Source organism: Dama dama, chromosome 10 (genome assembly GCF_033118175.1).
Source record: "Dama dama isolate Ldn47 chromosome 10, ASM3311817v1, whole genome shotgun sequence".
NCBI lineage: Eukaryota > Metazoa > Chordata > Mammalia > Artiodactyla > Cervidae > Dama > Dama dama.
Window position 1 is genome coordinate 19,626,571 of NC_083690.1, and position 25,338 is coordinate 19,651,908.

The 25,338-nt window shown below is 39.5% G+C and overlaps 2 protein-coding genes across 6 annotated transcripts in view; one reads left to right on the forward strand and one right to left on the reverse strand.

The window, feature by feature from the left end:
* ACSM3 (acyl-CoA synthetase medium chain family member 3) overlaps nucleotides 1–25,338 on the forward strand; it is a 48,355-nt gene that overhangs the window by 9,265 nt on the left and 13,752 nt on the right. Inside the window, exons 4-7 of the mRNA XM_061152977.1 lie at nucleotides 17,157–17,364; nucleotides 20,114–20,257; nucleotides 23,906–24,062; nucleotides 24,543–24,622. Coding sequence (XP_061008960.1) covers nucleotides 17,157–17,364; nucleotides 20,114–20,257; nucleotides 23,906–24,062; nucleotides 24,543–24,622 — 589 coding nt within the window. The remainder of the gene's footprint in view (nucleotides 1–17,156; nucleotides 17,365–20,113; nucleotides 20,258–23,905; nucleotides 24,063–24,542; nucleotides 24,623–25,338) is intronic.
* Nucleotides 1,796–25,338, reverse strand: part of ERI2 (ERI1 exoribonuclease family member 2) — a 53,579-nt gene continuing 30,036 nt past the window's right edge. Inside the window, exons 9-10 of one of the 5 annotated variants that reach the window (XR_009694425.1) lie at nucleotides 6,237–6,393; nucleotides 1,796–2,964 (exon numbers count right to left, since the gene is read on the reverse strand). Coding sequence is in view for 2 of the 5 variants with exons in the window: in XM_061152975.1 (XP_061008958.1) it covers nucleotides 6,541–6,591 (51 nt within the window). In the remaining 3 variants the exon portion in view is untranslated. Of the gene's footprint in view, nucleotides 2,965–6,236; nucleotides 6,397–6,496; nucleotides 6,592–19,032; nucleotides 19,102–19,673; nucleotides 20,135–25,338 lie in introns of those variants that run through there. The other 4 variants (XR_009694424.1, XR_009694426.1, XM_061152975.1 and 1 more) reach the window with 4 other exon arrangements.

A 25,338-nucleotide genomic window follows, 5' to 3' on the forward strand; every position in this document is an offset into this window, starting at 1 on the left:
TCAGTTCTAATGTCACCTTCTCAGCAACATCACCCTGATCTCCCAGTCTGTGTGCTTTCTTTCTTGGGCTCCCCTAAAGACATAGTATGTGTTTCTAATTTAACCTGTACTGTATTATCTGGGCATACTATTTGTTTATAAATCTGTCATTCTCATCATTTCACTTCAGTTCAGTCGCTCAGTCGAGTCCTACTCTTTGCGACCCCATGGACTGCAGCACGCCAGGCTTCCCTGTCCATCACTCCTGGAGCGTGCTCAGACTCATGTCCACTGAGTCAGTGATGCCATCCAACCATCTCATCCTCTGTTGTACCCTTCTCCTCCTGCCTTCAATCATTCCAAGCATCAGGGTCTTTTCTAATGAGTCAGTTGTTCCCATCAGGTGGCCAAAGTATTAGAGTTTCAGTTTCAGCATCAGTCTGTCCAATGAATATTCAGGACTGCTTTCCCTTAGGATTGACTGGTTTGATCTCCTTGCCGTCCAAGAGACTCTCAAGAGTCTTCTCCAATGCCATAATTCAAAGTATCAATTCTTCGTCACTCAGCTTTCTTTATGGTCCAACTTTCATATCCATACATGACTACTGGAAAAATCATAGCTTTGACTAGATGGACCTTTGTTAGCAGAGTAATGTCTCTACTTTTTAATATGCTGTCTAGATTGATCAAAGCTTTTCTTCCAAGGAGCAAATGTCTTTTAATTTCATGGCTGCAGTCACCATCAGCATATGAATTTCTCAAGAGGCAGGTAAGGTGGTCTGGTATTTGGATCTCTTTAAGAATTTTCCACAGTTTGTGGTGATCCACAAAGTCAAAGGCTTTGGCATAGTCAATAGTCTGCTTTATTGACTATGCCAAAGCCTTTGTGTGAATCACAATAAACTGTGGAAAATTCTGAAAGAGATGGGAATAACAGACCACCTGACCTGCCTCTTGAAAAGCCTGTATACAGGTCAGGAAGCAACAGTTAGAACTGGACATGGAACAACAGACTGGTTCCAAATAGGAAAAGGAGTACATCAAGGCTGTATATTGTCACCCTGCTTATTTAACTTATAAGCAGAGTACATCATGAGAAACGCTGGGCTGGAAGAAGCACAAGCTGGAATCAAGATTGTCTGGAGAAGTATCAATAACCTCAGATATGCAGATGACACCATCCTTATGGCAGAAAGTGAAGAAGAACTAAACAGCCTCTTGATGAAAATGAAAGAGAGTGAAAAAGTTGGCTTAAAGCTCAACATTCAGAAAACTAAGACCATGGCATCCAGTCCCATCACTTCATGGCAGATAGATGGGGAAACAGTGGAAACAGGGGCTGACTTTATTTTTCTGGGCTCCAAAATCACTACAGATGGTCACTGCAGCCATGAAATTAAAAGATACTCCTTGGAAGGAAAGTTATGACCAACCTAGATAGCATATTAAAAAGCAGAGACATTACTTTGTTAACAAAGATCCGTCTAGTCAAGGCTATGGTTTTTCCAGTGGTCATGTATGGATGTGGAGTTGGACTATAAAGAAATCTGAGCGCTGAAGAATTGATGCTTTTAAACTGTGGTATTGGAGAAGACTCTTGGGAGTCTCTTGGACTTCAAGGAGATCCAAACATTACTTCCTAAAGGAAATCAGTCTTGAATATTCATTGGAAGGACAGATGCTGAAGCTGAAACTCCAATACTTTGGCCACCTGATGCGAAGAGCTGACTCATTTGAAAAGACCCCGATGCTGGGAAAGATTGAGGGCAAGAGGAGAAGGGGACGACAGAGGATGAGATGGTTGGATGGCATCACCGACTCGATGGACATGGGTTTGGGTGGACTCTGGGAGTTGGTGATGGACAGGGAGGCCTGGTGTGCTGTGGTTCATGGGGTCACAAAGAGTCGGACACGACTGAGCGACTGAACTGAACTGAATGGATATTGGCAATTTGATCTCTGGTTCCTCTGCATTTTCTAAAACCAGCTTGACTATCTGAAAGTTCATGGTTCACATACTGTTGAAGCCTGGCTTAAACAATTTGGGGCATTACTTTGCTAGCGTGTGAGATGAGTGCAATTGTGCAGCAGTTTGAACGTTCTTTGGCATTGCCTTTCTTTGGGATTGGAATGAAAACTGATCTTTTCCTGTCCTGTGGCCACTGCTGAGTTTTCCATTGCTGGCATAGTGAGTGCAGCACTTTGACAGCATCATCTTTTAGGATTTAAAATAGCTCAACTGGAATTCCATCACCTCTACTAGCTTTGTTCATAGTGATGCTTCCTAAGGCCCACTTGACTTCTGGCTCTAGGTGAGTGATCACACCATCATGATTATCTGGGTCATGAAGATCTTTTTTGTATAATTCTTCTGTGTATTCCTGCCACCTCTTCTTAAAATCTTCTGCTCTGTTAGGTCCATACCATTTCTGTCCTTTATTGTGCCCATCTTTGCATGAAATCTTCCCTTGATATCTCTCATTTTCTTGAAGAAATCTCTAGTCTTTCCCATTCTGTTGTTTTCCTCTATTTCTTTGCATTGATCACTGAGGAAGGCTTTCTTATCTCTCCTTGCTATTCTTTGGAACTCTGCATTCAAATGGGTTTATATTTCCTTTTCTTTTTGCCTTTAGCTTCTCTTCTTTTCTCAGGTACTTGCAAGGCCTTCTCAGACAACTATTTTGCCTTTTTGCATTTCTTTTTTTGGGAGGGATGGTCTTGATTACTGCCTCCTGTGTGATGTCATGAACCTCTGTCCATAGTTCTTCAGGCACTCTGTCTATCAGATCTAATCCCTTGAATCTATTTGCCACTTCCACTGTATAGTCCTGAGGGATTTGATTTGGGTCATGCCTGAATGGTCTAGTGGTTTTCCCTACTTTCTTCAATTTAAGTCTGAATTTGGCAATAAGGAGTTCATGATCTGAGTCACAGTCAGCTTCCGGTCTTGTTTTTGCTGACTGTATAGAGCTTCTCCATCTCTGGCTGCAAAGAATATAATCAACATAGTCATTAGTCATTCTCATAGGACTGTGAAAAAGCTTCTAAAAGGCAATAATTAAGATATATTCATCTCTATGACTCCAAAGATTGGCTTACAGTAAATTTCAGCGAAATATTTGTTGAATTAATAACCTTATCATAATAAATCATTATATTAACTTTCTTAATTTACTACAATCATTACTTGCATTTGAGGAGAGCTATATTCTCTAATCTCATGTGTACATGTAAATTATTCACTGGAGTTGCACAGTCCACTTTTGCATAGTTTTTTTAACAAAACGACTGCTTTCATGAATACTGTTAAGCTCACTCTCTTAATAACACAGGGCTTCCCTGGTGGCTCAGTGGTAACGAATCTACCTGTCAATGCAGGAGATGCAGGCTCAGTCTGGGTTGGGAAGATACCCTGGATAAGAAATGGCAATCCACTCCATTATTCTTGCCTGGGAAATTCCATGGACAGAGGAGTCTGGCGGGCTACAATCCATGGCGTCACAGAAGTGTTGGACACAACTTAGCAACTAAAAAACAGCTTAGTAACAGACTAATGTGTGTGTTTTTTTTTTTTTTAATATTTATTTATTTATGGCTGCAGCAGGTCTCTTTGCTGCACGGACTTTGCAGAGATTGGGGGCTACTCTCTAGTAGTGATATGTGAACTTTCTCATTGTGATGGCTTCTCTTGTTGTGGAGCATGGGTCCTAGGGCAAGAGGTCTTCAGTAGTTGCAGCTCATGAGCTACAGAGTGCAGGCTCAGTAGTTGTGGCACATGGGCCTAGTTGCCCCAAGTCATGTGGGATCCTCGTGTTTACTGGTCACTTGCTATGTTTTAGGAGCTGTCAGACAGAGTCAGGAGTCAAATAAACACAGAGTTGATAATTGTGACAAGTGCTATAAAGGAAATAGCACAAGAGCCACTGTAATGTATGAGGGGTACTACTATAGACTGAGAGAGAAGGTCAGGCACATAATTTAAGCTGAAACTGAGGGATGAGGCAGCCAGAGGGAGAAGGTATGGGTGATGGGAACATTCATTCTAAGCAAATGGAAAAGTTTCTACAAAGATCCTGAGGCAAGAAATAATTTGTAGATTTGAGAAAATGAAAACAGTGCAGTGTGAATATAGGTACTGGCTAGGAGCCACCTCATCCCAGGGACTATAATATGTAAAATCCCTTAACAGAGACTTCTCCTCTAGACAGGCTTAGATGAGTACTATCAGGATTTCCTCTAGTAAATCTCCTTTTTCTATGTTCTATGGCTGCAATATCCCTTTCTGAAACCAGTTCTATATTAATATATTATATATAAGGGTATGGCTTAATCTTACTGCTCTGTGAATCATTATGTCTGTTTATATTGACTATGAATATCTCTATTCTATTTTATATTGAGTTTACAGTTTAGCTCTTGGAAGGCAATCTATTTCCGTTATTTCCAAGTTCTTAGAGAGATATGCCTATAGTCTCCAGGGCCAACAACAAACTCATCATATTTTCGTTTTCAAATTCTTGCATATGTATTGTAGGTCAAATTCCTTTACAACAGAAATCTCAGTATATAATCATTAAAAAAATAGTAATTGCCAAGAATATGTTCCTTTAAGTGCCATTTACCACAAAAAGCTACTATCCCACCCAATCTCGGCCTACAGGTCTTGAGGAAGTTTATATAATACTTGTGGTCCCTCTGGAATTATAATAAACATTCACTCATTTTGAAAGATTGTTGCTAAGCCATGAAAAGACGTTGGGATTCTTGGCCTCCAGAGGAGAGGAATTCATTTTGAGGCCAGTGACGAGGCTTGATCGCTCAGAGTTTTTGTGGAATAAAGTTTTATTAAAGTATAAAAGAGATAGAGAAAGCTTCTGACATAGACATCAGAAGGGTACAGAAAGAATGCCCCCCTGCAAGCCTTTAGCAGTATGCTATATACCTATCAGCAAGCTGTTAATTAGAGAAAGGAGATATCCTAAAACTCAGAGAGGCACCAGGTCCCTCACCCACAACAGGTATTTTAAGGTAACATTGGCACCTGCTGAGTCATCCCAGGCCATAAAACGATTGACATGAATCTTGAAGAAAGACAGGTTCCCAAGTAAACATATAGTTTTATTAACATAGATTAGGAGAACAATGTATGAGTAAAACATACAGGTTTTTGAGCCCTTATCATTCTGAATCTTAAGCGAAGTGACTTGAAGAAAGACAGAGTCTAGGGTAAATACATAGTTCATTAACATAGCTTAAGACAAACATTTCCATAAGAAAAAATGCATCAGTTAGCTCAAGATTTGAGAAAAGTTAAGTTCAGGTGGAGCCAGGTGTCATCATGGCAACACAGAATTTTAAGAGAAACCTCCTTTTAATTTTGTATAGAGATGGGGAAAAAAATCTGACATTTGTTTGTTTCCTCCTGCCGCTTAAGAGAGAGATAAAAAATGTCTGACACTTGCAGCCTATTTCCTCTGTTTGGAGATCCCTGGGCTTCCTGCCCGTTACTCTCTCAATTTGCTCATTTTATCATCACAAGAGCCTTATGATTAGGAAGAGAAAATCTCGTTTTATAAACAGAGAAGGCAAAGCTTTCATAGTTGGGAAAAAAGGAACATTAAGTCATTTGCCCAAAGGCATTCAGAAACTCAGTGTAGAGCCCAGTACACCCTCTAGAATTTTCTAGACCTTTTTATAAAATTTGAAAGTAAAAACAGTTCTTTAAAAATCAACTATATCTCAATAAATTAAAAAAAATCATCTAGATGTGGTAATTCAACATCATGGTAGTGTAAGATGTTTCCTTTTCCTCTCCCCTTCAATTTGCAACAAGTAAAACATATGTAACTCTACAAAGGTTCCTCTGCCCAACACACATCTGTACATCTGAAGGTGGATGGAAAAGTCCATAGGAGGTGGAAGCAAGGGAACAAGGTGGGGGAGTGCCCATAATCCTGGCGCTCCGACCACAGTGGATGAACACATATCTGAGAAAGAACTCAGTGGTAGCTGGGGAGTGGTGTACACAACTCCAGCTTCCCAGCAGCAGCAGTACCTGCAGCTAAAGGGAGCCAGGCAGCAGCGGCAGGGCCTGCAACCCCAGCCCGACCAGCTACAGGGGTGCCTAGGGCTCCAGCACCCCTGCACAGGGCAGCAGTGCCTGCAAACCTGACAACCCCAACAACCCCAGGTGGAGCAGAGGTGCCTGCCATCATGGTGCATCCAGGGGTGACACGAGCAACGACAGCCACACTTACAGCAGAAGGCACCAAAGACTCCAAAGGCACAGGCAGTGACCATGAGGGCTGCAGGCACACCCCTGACAGGGGTAATGAGGGTGGAAAAGACTGATTCCACAGCACTGTCAGAGGCCGGTCAGGTCAGGGAAGACAGAGACTCGTGTTGTAGTGCCACCTGCTGGAAAACAAAAGACGGTCCTCTAATTACCAATGTATTGAATTTTTAGGATCAAAGTAAACAAATCTTCCCAGGTAGCCCCTAGTAGTAAAGAATCTACCTGCCAATTCAGGAGACACAAGACATGCTGGTTCAGTTCCTGGGTCAGGAAGATCCCCTGGAGTAGGAAATGGCAACCAACTCCAGTATTCTTGCCTAGAAAATTCCATGGACAGAGGAGCCTAGTAGGCAAAGAGTTTGATATGTTTGAGCACACACACACACACACACACACACACACACACAACAATCTTACCTAATAAGAAAGATATTCACTCCTTCAAATGTGTGGGCAGAGGAACAAGATATCAAGCACTGTGAAAAACCACAGTAATAAGCTATCACAAAAAGAAAGTGACAGTTTTCCAGAAACCAAACTTAAACTCATGGAAGGTTGCAATCAGATAGAGAATTCAAAATAGCTGTCAATAAGCACAAGAAAACTCAGAAAGTCATTTCCTTTTTTTTTCTTTTTTTTCTTCAGTCATTTCAGTGAGCTCAGGAATAAAATAATGAACAGAAGGAATATTTTACCAAAAGGTTGGATCTCTAAAAGAGATACAAACAGAATTTCTAGAGCCAAAGAACTCAATAAATGATATAAAGAATGCAATAGAAAGCACTGGAAATAGAGCAGACCATAAAGAAGAAAGAATTAGCAAGCATGACTTCAGAAATCTAGAAATGATCCAGACCAGAAAGGATAACTAAGTTTTATTTTTTTTTAATGCAGAATTTCTAAGAGATCTATTTGATTCCATTAGGAAAGGCAACATAAGGAGGCTTCTGCAGAAAACCTAAAGCTGAGGGAGTCCATCACCTCTATACCTGCCTTAGAGGAAATGTTGAGGGCTTCTTGAAGATGGCAGAGTAAGAGTACATGGCAGTAATATCCTCCATGAACACATCAAAAATGCATCTACTTGTGGAAAATTCTCACTGAAAACTAATTGGAAACTGGCAGAAGGACTTCTGTACAACCAAGGCTATAAGAAAGACACACATATAAAAGGGTAGGATGGGAATAAAAGTGATTGAGTTGGGGCCTGTGCCCCTGGGAGGGAACTTAGAGGAAAAAGGAGATTTCTTGGGTGGACACCTGCCCTAGGGAGTGAGTAGGTCAAGTCACAGACTGGGCATCTCAGCCCTGGGGACCCATGTGGAGGAGGCAACACCCACTAGCTGCTTGGAGAACTACTGGTACAGATAGAAAGGTTGGAGAAGCTTAGATTCCTCTCATGAGGAGCACACAGATGCTGGTTTGTCCCTGGGCAGGGCAGAGAGAGGTCTGCCCTAGGGGTTACCAGGTTTTCTGAGACCACCCCATTGTGCACCCTAGTCCAAGGTGACCAGTTCTCCCTCATTCCACACCACAGCATGGCACTAGATATAGCGCAACCACAACCCAGGAAAAGACATGACAATAGGCTACATCTAAGTGGAGCCCCAGACACCTACACAGACAGAACACTGGACCTCTAGACACAAGCCCTACTTCCTTTATCACTTCCTACCTTTGGGCAAAGGTCCTGGTGCAGGAAGAAGGAAAAACGCACATTCAAATGGAACAGTGCCAGCTCCAAACGGCCAACAGACACATGAAAAGATACACAACATTACTGATTATTAGAAAACTATAAAATAAAACTACTAGATATAACCTCATACCTACCAGAATGTCTATCATCAAAAAGCCTACAGATAACAAATGGAGAGGATGTGGAGAAAAGGGAACCCTTGCACACTGTTAGTGGGAGCTCAGATTGGTGCAGCCACAGTAGGGAGGTTCCTCAAAAACTAAAAATAGAACTATCAGATGACCCAGCTATTCCACTCCCGGGTATATATCTGGAAAAAATGAAAACACTAATTCAGAAAAAAGATACATGGACCCTAATGTTAATAGCAACACAATTTACAAAGTCATGGAAGATATGGAAGCAACCCAAGTGCCCACCAATAGATAACTGGATAAAGAAGATATATAATGTGAGATATATAATGGAATATTATTCAGTCATTAAAAAGAATAAAATTTTGCTATTTGCAGCAACATAGATGGACCTAGAGAATATTATGCTTAGTGAAATAAGTCAGACAGAGAAAAACAAATACTATATATTATCACTTATATGTGGAATCTAAAACTAACACAAAGGAATGTGTATGCAAAATAGAAACATTCACAGATATAGAAAACAGAGTGGAAGGGAGAGAGGGAGGGACAGATTAGGGGCATGAGATGAACAGATACAAAGTACAATGTATAAAATATACAAGCTATAAGGATATACTGTATAGCACAGGGAATTATAGCCATTATCTGTAATAACATAAAGGAGTATAATCTGCAAAAATACTGAATCATTAGGCTGTACATATGAAACTAATGTAATATTGTAAATTAACTAAACTTTAATTTAAAAAAGAAACGTTGAAAGGCTCTTCTACCAAAAACAAAAAGGCAGAAGTACACAAAGCCTTGAGGAAGGTAATAGAATCAGAAAATTGCAACTGTACATCAGAATAGGTTGTTAAACAATTATAGCATAAAGGTTAATGGGGGAAAGCAATAAAAAATAACTATAGTTACTTCAATTTGGTAATGAACTCACAACACAAAAAGATAATTTCGAAACAACAAAATAATTTGAGACAACAGAAACATAAAAGGGGAAGACAGAAAGGAGAGAAATTGTATAACTAAATGAAGAGAAAGTGAAAGTGAAAATCTCTCAGTCATGTCCGATTCTTTGCAACCCTATGGACTATATAGTCCATGGAATTCTTCAGGCCAGAATACTGGAGTGGGTAGCCTACCCCTTTCTCCAGCAGATCTTCCTGACCCAGGGATCAAACCAGGGTCTCCTGCATTGCAGGAGGATTCTTCACCAACTGAGCTATCAGGGAAACCCCGAAGTGAAGACAAGATATTATCGGTAGTAAAAGGACTATTGAGATATAGTGCAACCAGAAAACAAAGATAAAATGGCAGTACTAAATCCTCATTTATCAATAATTACCCTAAATGTAGATTCATTGGTAAAAACTTAAAAAAATTTTTTAATTAAAAAAATTTAGTAAAAAAAAAAAAAAAGAGTAGCTGTTTGGATTAAAAATAAGACCCAACTCTATACCTCCTCCAGGAAACTTCTCTCAGCTCTAAGGTCAAAAATAGCCTCAAATTGAAGGGATGTTAGATGATACTCCAAGCAAATGGCAGCCAAAAGAAAGTGGGCATAGTCATACTCATATCAGAGAAAACAGACTTTCAAGCCAGAAGATACAAAGCCAGAGAGATAAAAGTGGACAGCATATAATGACAAAGGGGACGATCCCTCAAGCAGACACAAATAACTGATATCTATCTATGTATCTATATATCTATATTTGTCTGTCTGTCTATATATACAATTGAAACATTAATCAAAAATCTTCCCCCAAATAAAAGTCCTCCAGCAGACAGCTTCACAGGTGAATTCTATCAAACATTCAGAGATTTAGTAGCTATCCTTCTCAAACTATGGGGCTCCCCAGGAGGCACTAGTGGTAAAGAAACTGCCTGCCAAAGCAGGAGACTTATGAGATGCAGGATTGATTCATGGGTTGGGAAGATCCCCTGGAGGAGGGCATGGAAACCCACTCCAGTATTCTTGCCTAGAGAACCCCATGGACAGAGGAGCCTGGCAGGCTACAGTCCACAGGGTCACAAAGAGTCAGACATGACTGAAGCAACTTAGCACACACACATGCACTTCTCAAACTATTTCAAAAAAATTGAAAAGGAGGGAATGCTTCCCTAACTCATTTTACAAAGCCATCATTACCCTGATTACAAAATCAAACAATGAAAACACACAAAAAGAAAATTACAGGCCAATGTCTCTGATGAATATACATGCAAAAATCCTCAACAAAACATTAGCAAACCAAATACAAAAATGCACTAAAAGGATCATACATCAGGATCAAGTGGGATTTATTCCAGGTATGCAAGGATGATTCAACATCTGCAAATCAATCAATGTAATACACCACATTAACAAAGTGAAGAATAAAAATCATATAATCGAGAATTCACAGGTGATCGAGGAGTTTGGACTCTGCTTGCTCACTGCCAAGAGCCTAGGTTCAATCCTTGGTCAGGGAACTAAGATCCCATAAGCCACAGGGCACAGCCAAAAAAATTATATATATATATATATATATATATCATATGATCATGTCAATAGATGTAGATGCGGGAAAAGCATTTGATAAAATTCAACACTCATTTATGATAAAAAAAAAAAACCTCTCAAAAAGGGGATAGAACAAATGTACCTCAAAAGGCCATTTATGACAAACCCACAGCTAACACAATACTGGTGAAAACCTGAAAGCCATCCCTCTAAGATCATGAACAAGACAAGAGTACCCAATCTTAACCACTCTTATTCAACATAGTGCTAAAACTCCTAGTGACAACAATTAGGCAAAAAAAAAGAAATAAAACACATCTAAACTGGAAAGAATGAAGTAAAACTGTCATTATTTGTAGATGACATGATTTTATATATTGAAAACCCTAAAGATTCAAACAAATGAAACTAGACCATTATCTTACACCATTCATAAAAATTAACTCAAAATGGATTAAAGACATGAATGTAAAAAGTAAAACCATAAAGCTCCTAGAAGAAAACACAGACAGTATGCTTGACATTTTTCTTAGCAATATCTTTCTGGGTATGTCTCCTCAGGCAAGGGAAGCAAAAGCTAAATTAAACAAATGAGGCGACATCAAAATAAAAAGCTCTGCCCTGCAAAGAAAACCATCAACAAAACAAAAAAGAAAACCTACCAAATGGGAGATGTTTGCAAATCATATCTGATAAAAGGTTAATATCCAAAATATATTAACTCATGGAACTTCCCTGGTGGTCTACTGTAGGACTCCATGTTTCCATTGCAGGGGGCATGGGTTTGATCCCTGGTTGGGCAACTAAGATCCCACACGCCACACAACACAGCCAAAACCACACACACAAAAGAAAGTTAACTCATGAAACTCAACAACAAACAGTCCAAAAAAAAAAAAAAAAAAAGAGCAGAGGATCTGAATAGACATTTTCCCAAAGAATATATATGCTGTTCAACACCTGTATGAAAAGATGTTCATCAGCATGAATCATCAGGTAAATGCAAATCAAAACCACAATATCGCTTCACATCTATTAGAATGACTATTGTCAAAAAAAACAAGGAATAACAAATGTTGGAGAGGATGTGAAGAAAAAGGAACCCTCATATACTGTTGGTGAGACTGTAAATTGGTGCAGTCACTGTGGAAAACAGTATGCAAATTCTTCAAAAAATTTAGAACTACCATATGATCCAAATATTCCACTTCTGGTTATTAACCAAAAGAACATAAAAACACTAATTTGAAAAGACACACGTACCCCTATGTTCATTGCAACACATGGAAACAACACTTGAACCTATCAACAGATGAATGAATATAGGATATAGGGAATGTTTTATACACACATACACACAAACACACACACAATGGAGTACTACTCGGCCGTAAAGAGGAATGAAATCTTGCCCTGCAACAACATGGATGGACCTTGAGGGTCCATAAGGCAGACAAAGTTGTGAAATAAGGCAGACAGACAAATACAATATGATTTCACTCATATGTAGAATATAAAACAAATAATAAAACAAAATAAACAAAAATAAAATAACAAAAACAAACTCGGAGAACAAAATAGTGGTTACAAAGGGCAAGGGGTTTGGGGTGGGAGAAATGGGTAAAGGAGGTAAGATGAGCATGGAAAATAGTCTTTGGTTATAAGTTAAATTATAATGTCAATTTATAAGTCAAATTATAAGTAAACTTACAATTATTAGTCAAATTATAATTTCTAAGTCAAATTAAAATGTGCACACAAAACATATGTTATAAACCAATGTTACTGGAATTTAAAAAAAATCATCTAATTCACTTTTGCAAACCTTGATATGCATATGAATCACCGGGTTCTTGTTAAAATGCAGATTCTGATCCAAGAAGCCTGGGAGAATCCTGAGATCCTGCATTTCTAACAAGCTCCCAAGTGATGTGGATGCTGCTATTCCAGGGAACACCCTTCAGTTCATTACAGTCCCTCAGTCGTGTCCAACTCTTTGCAACCCCATGGACTGCAGCATGCCAGGATTCCCTGTCCATCACCAACTCCCAGAGCTTGCTCAACTCATATCCATCGAGTCGGTGATGCCATCCAACCATCTCATCCTCTGTCATCCCCTTCTCCTCCTGCCTTCAATCATTTTCAGCATGAGGGTCTTTTGAGATGAGCCAATTCTTTGCATCACGTCGCCAGTATTGGAGTTTCAGCTTCAGCACCAGTCCTTCCAGTGAATATTCAGGACTGATTTCCTTTAGGATTGACTAGTTAGAAGTCCTTGCAGTCCAAGGGACTCTCAAGAGTCTTCTCCAACACACAGTTCAAAAGCATTAATTCTTTGGTCCTCAGCTTTCTTTATAGTCCAACTCTCACATCCAAACATGACTACTGGAAAAAACCATAGCTTTGACTAGGTAGACCTTTGTCGGCAAAGTAATGGCTCTGTTTTTTAATATGCTGTCTAGCTTGGTCATGGTTTTTCTTCCAAGGAGCAAGCATCTTTTGATTTCATGGCTGCAGTCATCGTGTGCAGTGATTTTGGAGGCTGATAAAGTCTGTCACTGTTTCCACTGTTTCCCCATCTATTTGCCATGAAGTGATGGGACCAGATCCATGATCTTAGTTTTTTGAAAGCTGAGTTTTAAGCCAGCTTTTTCATGCTCCTCTTTCACTTTCATCAAGAGGCTCTTTAGTTCCTCTTCACTTTCTGCCGTAAGAGTGGTGTCATCTGCATATCTGAAGTTATTGATATTTCTCCTGGAAATCCTCATTCCAGCTTGTGCTTCATCCATCCCTGAATTTCACATGATATACTCTGTATATAAGTTAAATAAGCAGGGTGACAATATATAGCCTTCAAGTACTCCTTACCCAATTTGGAATCAGTCTGTTGTTCCATGTCTGGTTCTAACTGTTATTTCTTGACCTGCACACAGATTTCTCAGGAGGCAGGTCAGGTGATCTGGTATGCGAGACAGCAATAGAGACATAGATGTATAGAACAGTCTTTTGGACTCTGTGGGAAAGGGCAAGGGTGGAATGATTTGGGAGAATGGCATTGAAACAATGTATATTATTATATGTGAAATGAATAGTTCAGGTTCGAGGCATGATACAGGGTGCTAGGGGCTGGTGCACTGGGATGACCCAGAGGGATGGGATGGGGAGGGAGGTGGGAGGGAGGGTCAGGATGGGGAACACATGTACACTTGTGGTAGATTCATGTCAATGTATGGCAAAACCAATACAATATTGTAATTAGCCTTCAATTAAAATAAATAAATTTATATTAAAAAAAAAAAGGATTTCCCACAGTTTGTGGTGATCCATACAGTCAAAGGTTTTGGCATAGTCAATAAAGCAGAAGTAGATGTTTTTCTGGAACTCTCTTGCTTTTTCGATGATCCAACAGGTTTTGGCAATTTGATCTCTGGTTCCTCTGCCTTTTCTAAATCCAGCTTGAACATCTGGAAGTTCACAGTTCACGTACTATTGAAGCCTGGCTTGGAGAATTTTGAGCATTACTTTGCTAGTGTGTGAGATGGGTGCAACTGTGCAGCAGTTTGAACATTCTTTGCCATTGCCTTTCTTTGGGATTGGAATGAAAACTGACCTTTTTCAGTCCTGTGGCCACTGCTGAGTCTTCCAAATTTGCTGGCATATTGAGTGCAGCACTTTCACAGCATCATCTTTTAGGATTTAAAATAGCTCAACTGGAATTCCATCACCTCCACTAGCTTTGTTCGTAGTGATGTTTCTTTTCTTTTTTTTTTTTTTTTTCGTAGTGATGTTTCTTAAGGCCCACTTGACTTCACATTCCAGGATGTTTGGCTCTAGGTGAGTGATCACTCCATTGTGGTTATCTGGGTCATGAAGATCTTTTTTCTATAGTTCTTCTGTGTATTCTTGCCACCTCTTCTTAATATCTTCAGCTTCTGTTAAGTCTATTCTGTTTCTGTACTTTTATGCCCATCTTTACATGAAATGTTCCTTTGGTATCTCTAATTTTCTTGAAGAGATCTCTAGTCTTTCCCATTCTGTTGTTTTCCTCTGTTTCTTTGCACTGATCACTGAGGAAGGCTTTCTTATCTCTCCTTGCTATTCTTTGGAACTCTGCATTCAAATGGGTTTAACTTTCCTTTTCTTTTTGCCTTTAGTTTCTCTTCTTTTCTCAGCTACTCTTAAGGCCTCTCAGACAACCATTTTGCCTTTTTGTATTTCTTTTTCTTGGGAATGGTCTTGATCACTACCTCCTGTACAATGTCACGTACCTCTGTCCATAGTTCTTCAGGCACTCTATCAGATCTAATCCACTGAATTGATTTGTCACTTCTACTGTATAATTGTTAAGGGATTTGATTTAGGTTATATGTGAATGGTCTAGTGTTTTTCCCTTCCTTCTGAATTTAAGTCTGAATTTTGCAATAAGGAGTTCATGCTCTGAGCTACAGTCAGGTTCTGGTCTTGTTTTTGTTGACTGTATAGAAATTCTCCATTCTTTGGCTGCAAAGAATATAATCAATCTAATTTCAGTATCGACCATCTGGAGATGTCCATGTGTAGAGTCGTCTCTTGTGTTGTTGGAAGAGGGTGTTCGCTATGACCAGTGCATTGTCTTGGCAAAACTCTGTTAGCCTTTGCCCTGCTTCATTCTGTTCTCCAAGGCCAAACTTGTCTGTTACTCCAGGTATCTCTTGACTTCCTACCTTTGCATTCTAGTCCCCAATGATGAAATGGCATCTTTTTTTTTTGCTGTTAGTTCTAGAAGTTATTGTAGGTCTTCACAGAACCATTCAGCTTCAGCATCTTTGGCATTAGTGTTTGGGGAACAGACTTGGATGACTGTGATATTGAATGGTTTGCCTGGGAAACAGAGATCATTCTGTCGTTTTTGAGATTGCACCCAAGCTCTGCATTTCAGAGTCTTTTGATGACTCTGAGGGCTACTCCATTTTTTCTAAGGGATTCTTGCCCACAGTAGTAGATATAATGGTCATCTGAATTAAATTCGCCCATTCCAGTCCATTTTAGTTCAGTGATTCCTAAAATGTGGATGTTCACTCTTGCCATCTCCTGTTTGACCACTTCCAATTTACCTCATTAAAAAATTTAACTCATTTAATTCTTAATAATCCTATAAAGAAGGTAGTGTTATTATAATCCCCATTCTACAGACGCAGAATCTGAGACTCTCAAAGGTAAAGTAGTCTTGTTCAAGACCAAGCTCTAAGAGTATCTGTCTCTAGGACACGCTCTTGACCACTACACTATACCTGACTGTACCTTACAGTACAGTTTATAGCAGATGGGAATAGAAGCACAGAAAAGATGAATGCCTCAATCCTTCTCTTTAGAAAGAAGGTATACAATTAATGTATGTTTTAAGAGGCACTTTGACCACCTGATGCAAAGAGCTGACTCTCTGGAAAAAACCCTGATGCTGGATAAAACTGTGGGCAAGAGGAGAAGGGGGACAGAGGATGAGAAGGTTGGATGGCATCACTGACTCAGTGGACATAAAGTTGGAGCAATCTCAGGGATATAGTGATGGACAGAAAACCCTGGTGTGCTGCAGTTCATGGGGTCACAAAGAGTTGTACATGACTTAGCAACAGAACCACAACAAAAGAGGCACTGAACAAAGGCGGTTAAATTACAGCTTAAGTCAGGCTGCGGTGATCAGTCCATGCACTGCCCCTGCTACTTCAGTGATCCAGGCAAATTACTGATAGGGTGGACTAAGAATGCTGCCTGCCATATCAGCAAACAAAGGATGGTTATGGCCATCAAGACATCAGCTACTACAGCTGCCTCCAGTGACGAGCCCTGAGGGAACTCTGGTTGAGAAAGAACAGAGTATTAGCCCTGGATAGTTAAGGTGCATCAAAGGAATGAGATCAGTGAGCCTAGACTCTTGCATTCCCATACACAGAAAGCACTAAATTGATTAACTTGCCATGTCTGGTTTTCTTTAATTAACAGTAATCTTTTGATGTTCCAACTACCTGGTTTTTGTTGCAAAAACCCCTGTATATCCTGGCTTCTCCCTTCACCCTTCAGAGCAGTCCCTCAGAGCTATCTGAGAAAGCCCTCCAAAAGTCCTCCCAATAAAACATAATTCTCAACTTTTATGTTGTGTATTTTCTAGTTAACAATAACATTTGTGTTTTTGGTAGAGATTAACTGTTAAAATATGCAAACACTTACACAGCACCTGACACTCAAAGTACTCAATAAATGTTGGGTAATATTCTTTTCAATTCAAAACCCTCTTCAAGTTAAATGTTATGAATGGTCTCCAGATAGAAAATAATTAATTATCCAGGATTTAACATCCTTTCATGTTAGATCAAAAGGGTCCTAGACTTTGAGATTCCTTTAAATGCAAAACTACAGTAATGAAAGGAAGACAGATAGATACCCTGCCTGGAAAACCAACTAACTCACCCTGAGAAACACTGAATACACATGGGTTGTCTATACTACCTTAATTAAGATGATGAAGGAAATCATTTCTAAATACTTTATTTTCTTCTCTTTTAGGGACAGTTCTAATTCCAGGAACCACTCAGATGACCCAAAAAGACATCCTCTACCGACTACAATCTTCAAAAGCAAAGTGCATTATTACCAATGAAGTTTTAGCTCCAGCAGTTGATGCTGTTGCATCTAAATGTGAAAATCTGCACTCCAAACTAATTGTGTCTCAGAGCCCCAGAGAGGGTTGGGAGAACCTAAAGGAGATGATGAAGTGAGTAACCATAATTGTTGTAGAACAGCTTTCCAAAGAGAAACACAACATTGATAAGATAGTCAACCCTGGATTAACCAGAAAAATGAAAATTAAAATAATAGACAAAGGGAACAACTGGTGATTATAGTGCAAAGCTCTGAGGCAAGGAACTGGTGGTGTTTTTCATAGCTTGGGATCTCAAGGAAGCACACCATAAGACAGGCATTAGTTGTGTAAGTTTATTAAGAAGTTATCTTAGGACCAATACCTGTGAAGGAAAGGGAACAATGTGGGATTGGGCAGCGGTTGAAATTTATCATCCATGTACTTCAAAAAAGCCAACAGTCAACCTATGGGGATCACTGGAGTTTGGCTAGCCCTTCAAAGCTATGTCCAGCTAAAGCAAAAGGTCCAATGCTAATAAGTAACTGGGTACAAACTGTCTTTACAAGGAGGCATGACCTTAAGCAAGGCAGCTATCTTCAGCCAAGGTAATATCTAAAGAGGGATTTCAGCACCTGAAGGGAAGCATGTTCTAAAATTCTGCAGCAGGATCTAGGAGGTGCATCACAGCATCAACCACAGAGCTATTATCATCTCCCATAGGAACTAATCAGAATCAATCCTTCTGTGGAGGCTGTATTATTCCCTTGCTGACAGCGACATTTCTATCAGGTTATAGTAAGAAGAATACTTAGTGGATGCAATTAATAAGACTATTACACAGATATTCAAGTCCTGCTATGGGGTGCTTCTAGGGGTCACTTGGAACTCTTTGTCAAGTATTGGTTATCTTAGCTTTAGGGTGGTAGCAAATTCCGTCCCTGGAATGAGCCTCCTACCTTTACTCAACGATTTTGGAGCAAGTTTGCAACTATGGACTTGTTCTTTGTCATTGTTTAGTTGCTAAGTTGTGTCCAACTCTTTGTGATATCATCGACTGTAGCCCACTGGGACTTGTTATGACTCTTCTAAAATAGCTAACATTTATTGTGTGCATACATGCTCAGTAGTTGTGTCCCACTCTTTGAGACCCCATGGACTGTAGCCTACCATGCTCCTCTGTTCATGGAATTTTCCAAGGAAGAATACTGAAATTGCCATTTCCTATTCCAGGGGATCTTCCCAACCCAGGGATTGAACCCATGTCTCCAGTGTCTCCTGCACTGGCAGGTGGATTCTCTATTGAGTTCTTACCAAAGGCCAAATTCTGTTCTAATAAAACTACTGTTATAATTGTATAATATCTAACACTTATATGGCACTGATTATGTGCCAAAAACTGCACTTCAGATATATTGGGTTGGGCAAAAAGTTCATTAGCGTTTTTCAACAAGATATTATGGAAAACCTCAAACAAACTTTTTGGCCAACTCAATATTAACTCATTTAAAAATCACAACAAACTATTGGGTAGGAACTGTTAAATATACAGATGCTCATGCTCAGTCGCTTCAGTCGTATCCAACTCTTTGCAACACTATGGATGGGATTTTCTGGGCAAGAATACTGGAGTAGGGTTGCCATTCCCTCCTCCAGGGGTTTTTCCTGACCCAGGGATCAAACCCACATCTTCTGCATTGCAGGTGGATTCTCTGGTTAGACAGATAAATAAGGTCAAATGTTAGGATCTGGCAGAACTGGGTTTCACACTCAGGCAGTCTAGCTTCTAAGCCCATACTATTACCTGCTAGGTTCACTGCTTCTGAGAGACTGGTACAACAAAACTGCCTTAGGTTTCACGAGCAATAATATCTGTGATAGAAGTGATAGGTACACAGTTATAGGTACTAGCTTCATAACGAAAAAAATTATGGAATCATAGCCTAAACATTTGGTTTAGCTATGTTAGGATTTAAAAATAAAAATAGTTCTCATAGCTGAATATTTCTGATTCATTCATTTTCAGCTCAATATTTCCTAATAAAATTCTGTATGATTCTCAGACACTCAAATGTACAGAGTTTACTTCCTCTCAGCTGCCCTGATGTATGACATATATAAAAGCCCAATTATCCTTTGGAACCAAAATGTTTTCTTTCTTTAACTGAAATCCTTCCTTCCCTAAGTGGATACTTAGATCTTCTTCAGTCTTTTGCTTACTATATTCAGAACTATGTAGACTCTCTTGTGGAAAATAGAAAAACCATCCTTTTGAGGGGTAAGCAAATGGTTTTTTAAAAAAGGAATAGATGATAAATATACAGTATTTGGAGGCCATGTAGTCTCTATCATACCTACTCACTGTCATAGTGTAGAAAGCAGTCATAGGCAATATGTGAAAGAATGGACATAGTTGTGTTGCAATAAAACTTTATCTGTGAAAACAAAAGGCAGGCCATATTTGGCCCATAGGCCTGTAGTTTAATGATCCCTGCCTTATACCATTACCCATGACTTCTATTAACATACTCATTTTTTTTTTAAATCACATTTTACCTCACATGATTAGAAGATCATAGAATACTCATTCTGTAGAAGGTATGATAAAATTCTTGAGGTTTTTTGTAATGCTTGCACTCTTCTTTATCACACAGTAAAAAGCTATGAAATCAACTTGTTATAAATGGGCTATTGATGGCAAAGTTTAGCTTGTTTCCAGAAAGCACCTTAAAAGATGGAGAGAGATGGCTTTTACCTTGGAATTCAACCTAAGTCTCTGGGGCTTAATCAATGAGATGAAGAGGTCTGAGTAAATCCTTTTCTGTGGTAACAGTCTATGATACTGTGTTTAATGTATACAATCATTGTAATTCTTCCTTCATAGACATGCCAGTGACAACCACACCTGTGTGAAGACAAAACACAATGAGATGATGGCCATTTTCTTTACCAGTGGAACAAGCGGATATCCTAAAATGACTGGACACACCCACAGCAGTTTTGGTTTAGGATTATCTATAAATGGAAGGTATTTTCACAGAACTGTAGTTTGAAGTGTCAATGCTACAAAAATGATGATTTCTTTATTTGTATTTTAAATTTGTTTCCATATATATATATATATATATATATATATAGTTAAGTCTATGTTTATATCTCAAGTGTGTATGTGTGTATATATATAAATATATATACATATATTTATATCTCAAATGTATATATGTTGTTGTTGTTCAGTTGCTAAGTCGTGTCCAACTCTTTGCGACCCCACGAACTGCAGCACACCATGCTTCCCTGTCCTTCACTACCTCCCGGAGTTTGCTCAGATTCGTGTCCATTGAGTTGGTGATGCTATGTAGCCATCTCATCCCCTGCTGCCTTCTTCTCCTTTTGCCTTCAATCTTTCCCAGCATCAGGGTGTTTTCCAGTGAGTCTGCTCCTCGTATCAGGTGGCCAGAGTATTGGAGCTTCAGGTTTAGCATAAATCCTTCCAATGAATATTCAGGGTTGATTTCCTTTAGAATTGACTGATTTGATCTCCCTGCTGTCCAAGGGTCTCCCAAGAGTCTTCTCCAGCACCACAGTTTGAAACCATCAATTCTATGGCGCTCTGCCTTCCTTATGGTCCAGCTCTCACATCCATACATGACTACTGGAAAAACAATAGCCTTGACTATATGGACTTTTGTCAGCAAAGTGATGTCTTCTCTTTTACTGTGCTGTCTAGCTTTGAAATAGCTTTCCTTCCAAGGAGCAAGTGTCTTTTAATTTCATGGCTGTAGTCACTGTCCACAGTGATTTTGGAGCCCAAGAAAAGAAAATCTGTCACTGCTTCCACTTTTCTCCATTCTAAGTGATGGGACCGGATGCCATGATTCTAACTTTTTAAATGTTGAGTTTTAAGCCAGCTTTTTCACTCTCCTCTTTTATCCTCATCAAGAGGCTCTTTAGTTCCTCTTCACTTTCTGCCATTAGCGTGGTTTCATTTACCATGCTGAGGTTGATGATATTTCTCCAGACATTCTTGATTCCAGTTTGTGATTCATCCAGCCTGGCATTTCCAATGATGTACTCTGCATATAAGGCAAATAAGCAGGTGACAATATACAGCCTTGTGACGCTCCTTTCCCGATTTTGAACCAGTCAGTTGTTCCAAATAAAGTTCTAAATGTTGCTTCTTGACCCACATACAGGTTTCTCAAGAGAAGGTAAGGTGGTCTGGTATTCCCATCTCTTTAAGAATTTTCCACAGTTTGTTGTATATATCAAGTCAATTCTTTGTACAGTCAGTGGCTCACACAGCAAAGAATCTGCCTGCAATGTGGGAGACCTGGGTTCAATCCCTGGGTCAGGAAGATTCCCTGGAGAATGAAATGACAACCCACTAGAGTATTCTTGTCAGGAGAATCCCATGGACAGAAGAGCCTGGTGGGCTACAGTCCATGGAGTCACAAAGAGTCAGACATGACTAAGCACAGCACAGAAAATACAGTCAGCAAAAACAAGACTGGGAGCTGACTGTGGCTCAGATCATGAACTCCTTATTGCCAAATTTAGACTTAAATTGAAGGAAGTATGGAAAACCACTAGACCATTCACATATGACCTAAATCAAATCCCTTACGATTATACAGTGGAATTGGCAAATAGATTCAAAGGATTAGATCTGAAATACAGAGTGCCTGAAGAACTACGGACAGAGGTTCATGACATTGTACAGGAGGCAGTGATCAAGATCATCCCCCCAAAAGAGAAATGCAAAACGACAAAATGGTTGTCTGAGGAGGCCTTACAAATAGTTGAGAAAAGAAGAGAAATTAAAGGCAAAAAGAAAAGGTAAGATATACCCATCGGGATGCAGAGTTCCAAGGAATAGCAAGGAGAGATAAGAAAGCCTTCCTCAGTGATCGATGCAAAGAAATAGAGGAAAACGACAGAATGGGAAAGACTAGAGATCTCTTCAAGAAAATTAGAGATACCAAAGGAACATTTCATGCAAAGATGGGCACAAAAGTACAGAAACAGTATGTACCTAACAGAAGCAGAAGATATTAAGAAGAGGTGGTAAGAATACACAGAAGAACTATAGAAAAAAGATCTTCATGACCCACATAACCACAATGGAGTGATCACTCACCTAGAGCCAGACATCCTGGAATGTGAAGTCAAGTGGGACTTAGGAAGCATCACTACGAACAAAGCTAGTGGAGGTGATGGAATTCCAGTTGAACTATTTCAAATCCTAAAAGATGATCCTGTGAAAGTGCTACACTCATTATGCCAGCAAATTTGGAAAACTCAGCAGTGGCCACAGGACTGGAAAAGGTCAGTTTTCATCCCAATCCCAAAGAAAGGCAATGCCAAAGAATATTCAAACTACTGCACAATTGCACTCATCTCACACACCAGCAGAGTAATGCTCAAAATTCTCCAAGCCTGGCTTCAACAATATGTGGATCAAGAACTTCCAGATGTTCAAGCTGGATTTAGAAAAGGCAGAGGAACCAGAGATCAAATTGCCAACATCCACTGGAACATCGAAAAAGCAAGAGAGTTCCAGAAAAACATCTACTTCTGCTTTATTGACTCTGTCAAAGCCTTTGGCTGTGTGGATCACCACAAACTGTGGAAAATTCTTAAAGAGATCATAATACCAGACCACCTTACCTACCTCCTGAGAAATCTGTATGCAGGTCAAGAAGCAACAGTTAGAACCAGACATGGAACAACAGACTGGTTCCCAATTGGGAAAGGAGTACATCAAGATTGTATATTGTCACCCTGCTTATTTAACTTATATGCAGAGTACATCATCTGAAATGCTGGGCTGGATGAAGCACAAGCAGGGATTAAGGTTGTCGGGAGAAATATCAATAAAATCAGATACACAGATGACACCACCTTGTGGCAGAAAGTGAAGAACTAAAGAGCCTCTTGATGAAAGTGAAAGAGGAGAGTGAAAAAGCTGGCTTAAAACTCAACATTCAAAAAACTAAGATTATGACATCTGGTCCCATCACTTCATGGCAAATCGATGGGGAAACAACGGAAACAGTGACAGACTTTAATTTCTTGGGTTCCAAAATCACTGCAGATGGTGACTGCAGCCATGAAATCAAAAGATGCTTACTCCTTGGGAAATAAGTTATGACCATCCCAGACAGCATATTAAAAAGCAGAGACATTACCTTGCCAACAAAGGTCTGTCTAGTCAAGGTTATGGTTTTTCCAGTAGTCATGGATAGATGTGAGAGTTGGACTATAAAGAAAGCTGAATGTCAAAGAATTGATGCTTTTGAACTGTGGTGTTGGAGAAGACTCTTGAGAGTCCGTTGGACTGCAAAGAGATCAAACCAGTCAATCCTGGAGGAAAACAGTCCTGAATATTATTGGAAGGACTGATGTTGAAGCTGAAACTCCAATACTTTGGCCACCCGATTTGAAGAAGGGACTCATTGGAAAAGACCCCAATGCTGGGAAAGATTGAAGGCAGGAGGAGAAGGGGACAACAGAGGAATCGATGATCGGATGAAATCACTGACTTGATGGACATGAATTTGAGCAAGCTCCAGGAGTTGGTGATGGACAGAGAAGCCTGGCATGCTACAGGCTATGGGGTCAGAAAGTGTCGGACATGATTGGGCGACCAAACTGAACTGATTCTTTGTTTACCTAGGTTCTGGCTGGATTTGACCCCTTTGGATGTCATGTGGAATACCTCTGACACAGGCTGGGCAAAATCTGCATGGAGTAGTGTTTATTCTCCATGGATCCAGGGAGCATGTGTATTTGCACATTATTTGCCGCAGTTTGAGCCAACTTCCATCTTGCAGGTAAGGCAGAGCACAAGAGGTCAATATTTAGAAGTGAATTAGCACTATTATTGAAAGGACTAGTGAATAAAGTAACTTGTAGAAATTAGAGTAGATAACGTTATTTAATGTATTCCACAAGAGAAAATCAGTAAGCCTGAAAAGATATACAGAGGAAAGGTGTGAGAGTGTTTGTGTGTGTGAAAGTCGCTCAGTCGTTTCCAACTCTTTGCGAGTCCATGAACTGTATTATACAGTCCATGGAATTCTCCAGGCCAGAATACTGGAGTGGGTAGCCTTTCCCTTCTCCAGGGAACCTTCCCAAACCAGGGATTGAACCCAGGTCTTCCGCATTGCAGGTGGATTTTTTACTAGCTAAGCCACAAGGGAAGCCCATGAGAGTGTTTACATTAGAATAAATAATGGTTTAAGTTTTACTATGTCTACCATAGGTATTTAAGCACTTATTAAAAATTGTGTAAGACCACTTCTAAATTGCAGACACTTTCCAAGTTTCCCATCACAGTCTTCTGTTCAGCACCAACTGCATATAGAATGCTTGTACAGAATGATAAGGCCAGGTAAGCAAAGTTGGTAAGTGGGCACTTATGGGCAGAGAGGAAAGGAAGAGGAAGATACAAAATAAAAGATCTCTCTGCCTAAAAACATATCTCCAGATCAGTAGGGATGGTATTTAGCAATCTTTTTTCTTCCTTGTCCTTCTTGCTTATATTCTGTACATGATAACTACTATATCCAGTGTGGGTTCCCTCAAGCAGAGAGAGGAAAGATGGTTCAAGCCACATGTATAGCTCTGAGCCCAGTGTTTATCCTTTGTCTGTTATATGAGCTGAGAAAATATACGTCACCCCTATTCAAAACCCTATCCCAGAAAACAGGAAAGAAAATGAATGTCTTTTACTTTATTACTGATTCCATTTGAAAGTATTACTTGGTCACTACTTTTAAACTGATTTTATTTAATTTTTAAATAGGAAATAATTAAATTAAAATTCAGTTCCAAACTATAATTAATAATACTGTATTACATATTCGAAGTTGCTAAGACAATAGATCTTAAAACTTCTCATCACAGGAAAAAATAGTCTTGTAACTATGTAGGGTAGCAGATGTTAACTAGACTTATTGTGCAATCATTTCACCATATGTACAAATATCAAATCATGACATTATAAACCAAAAAGTAATATAACATTATAGCCTTGGTTACACTAGTCATGTTTCAAGTGCTCAATAGTCACACAGGACTAGAGGATACAGTAGTGGACAGCTCAGT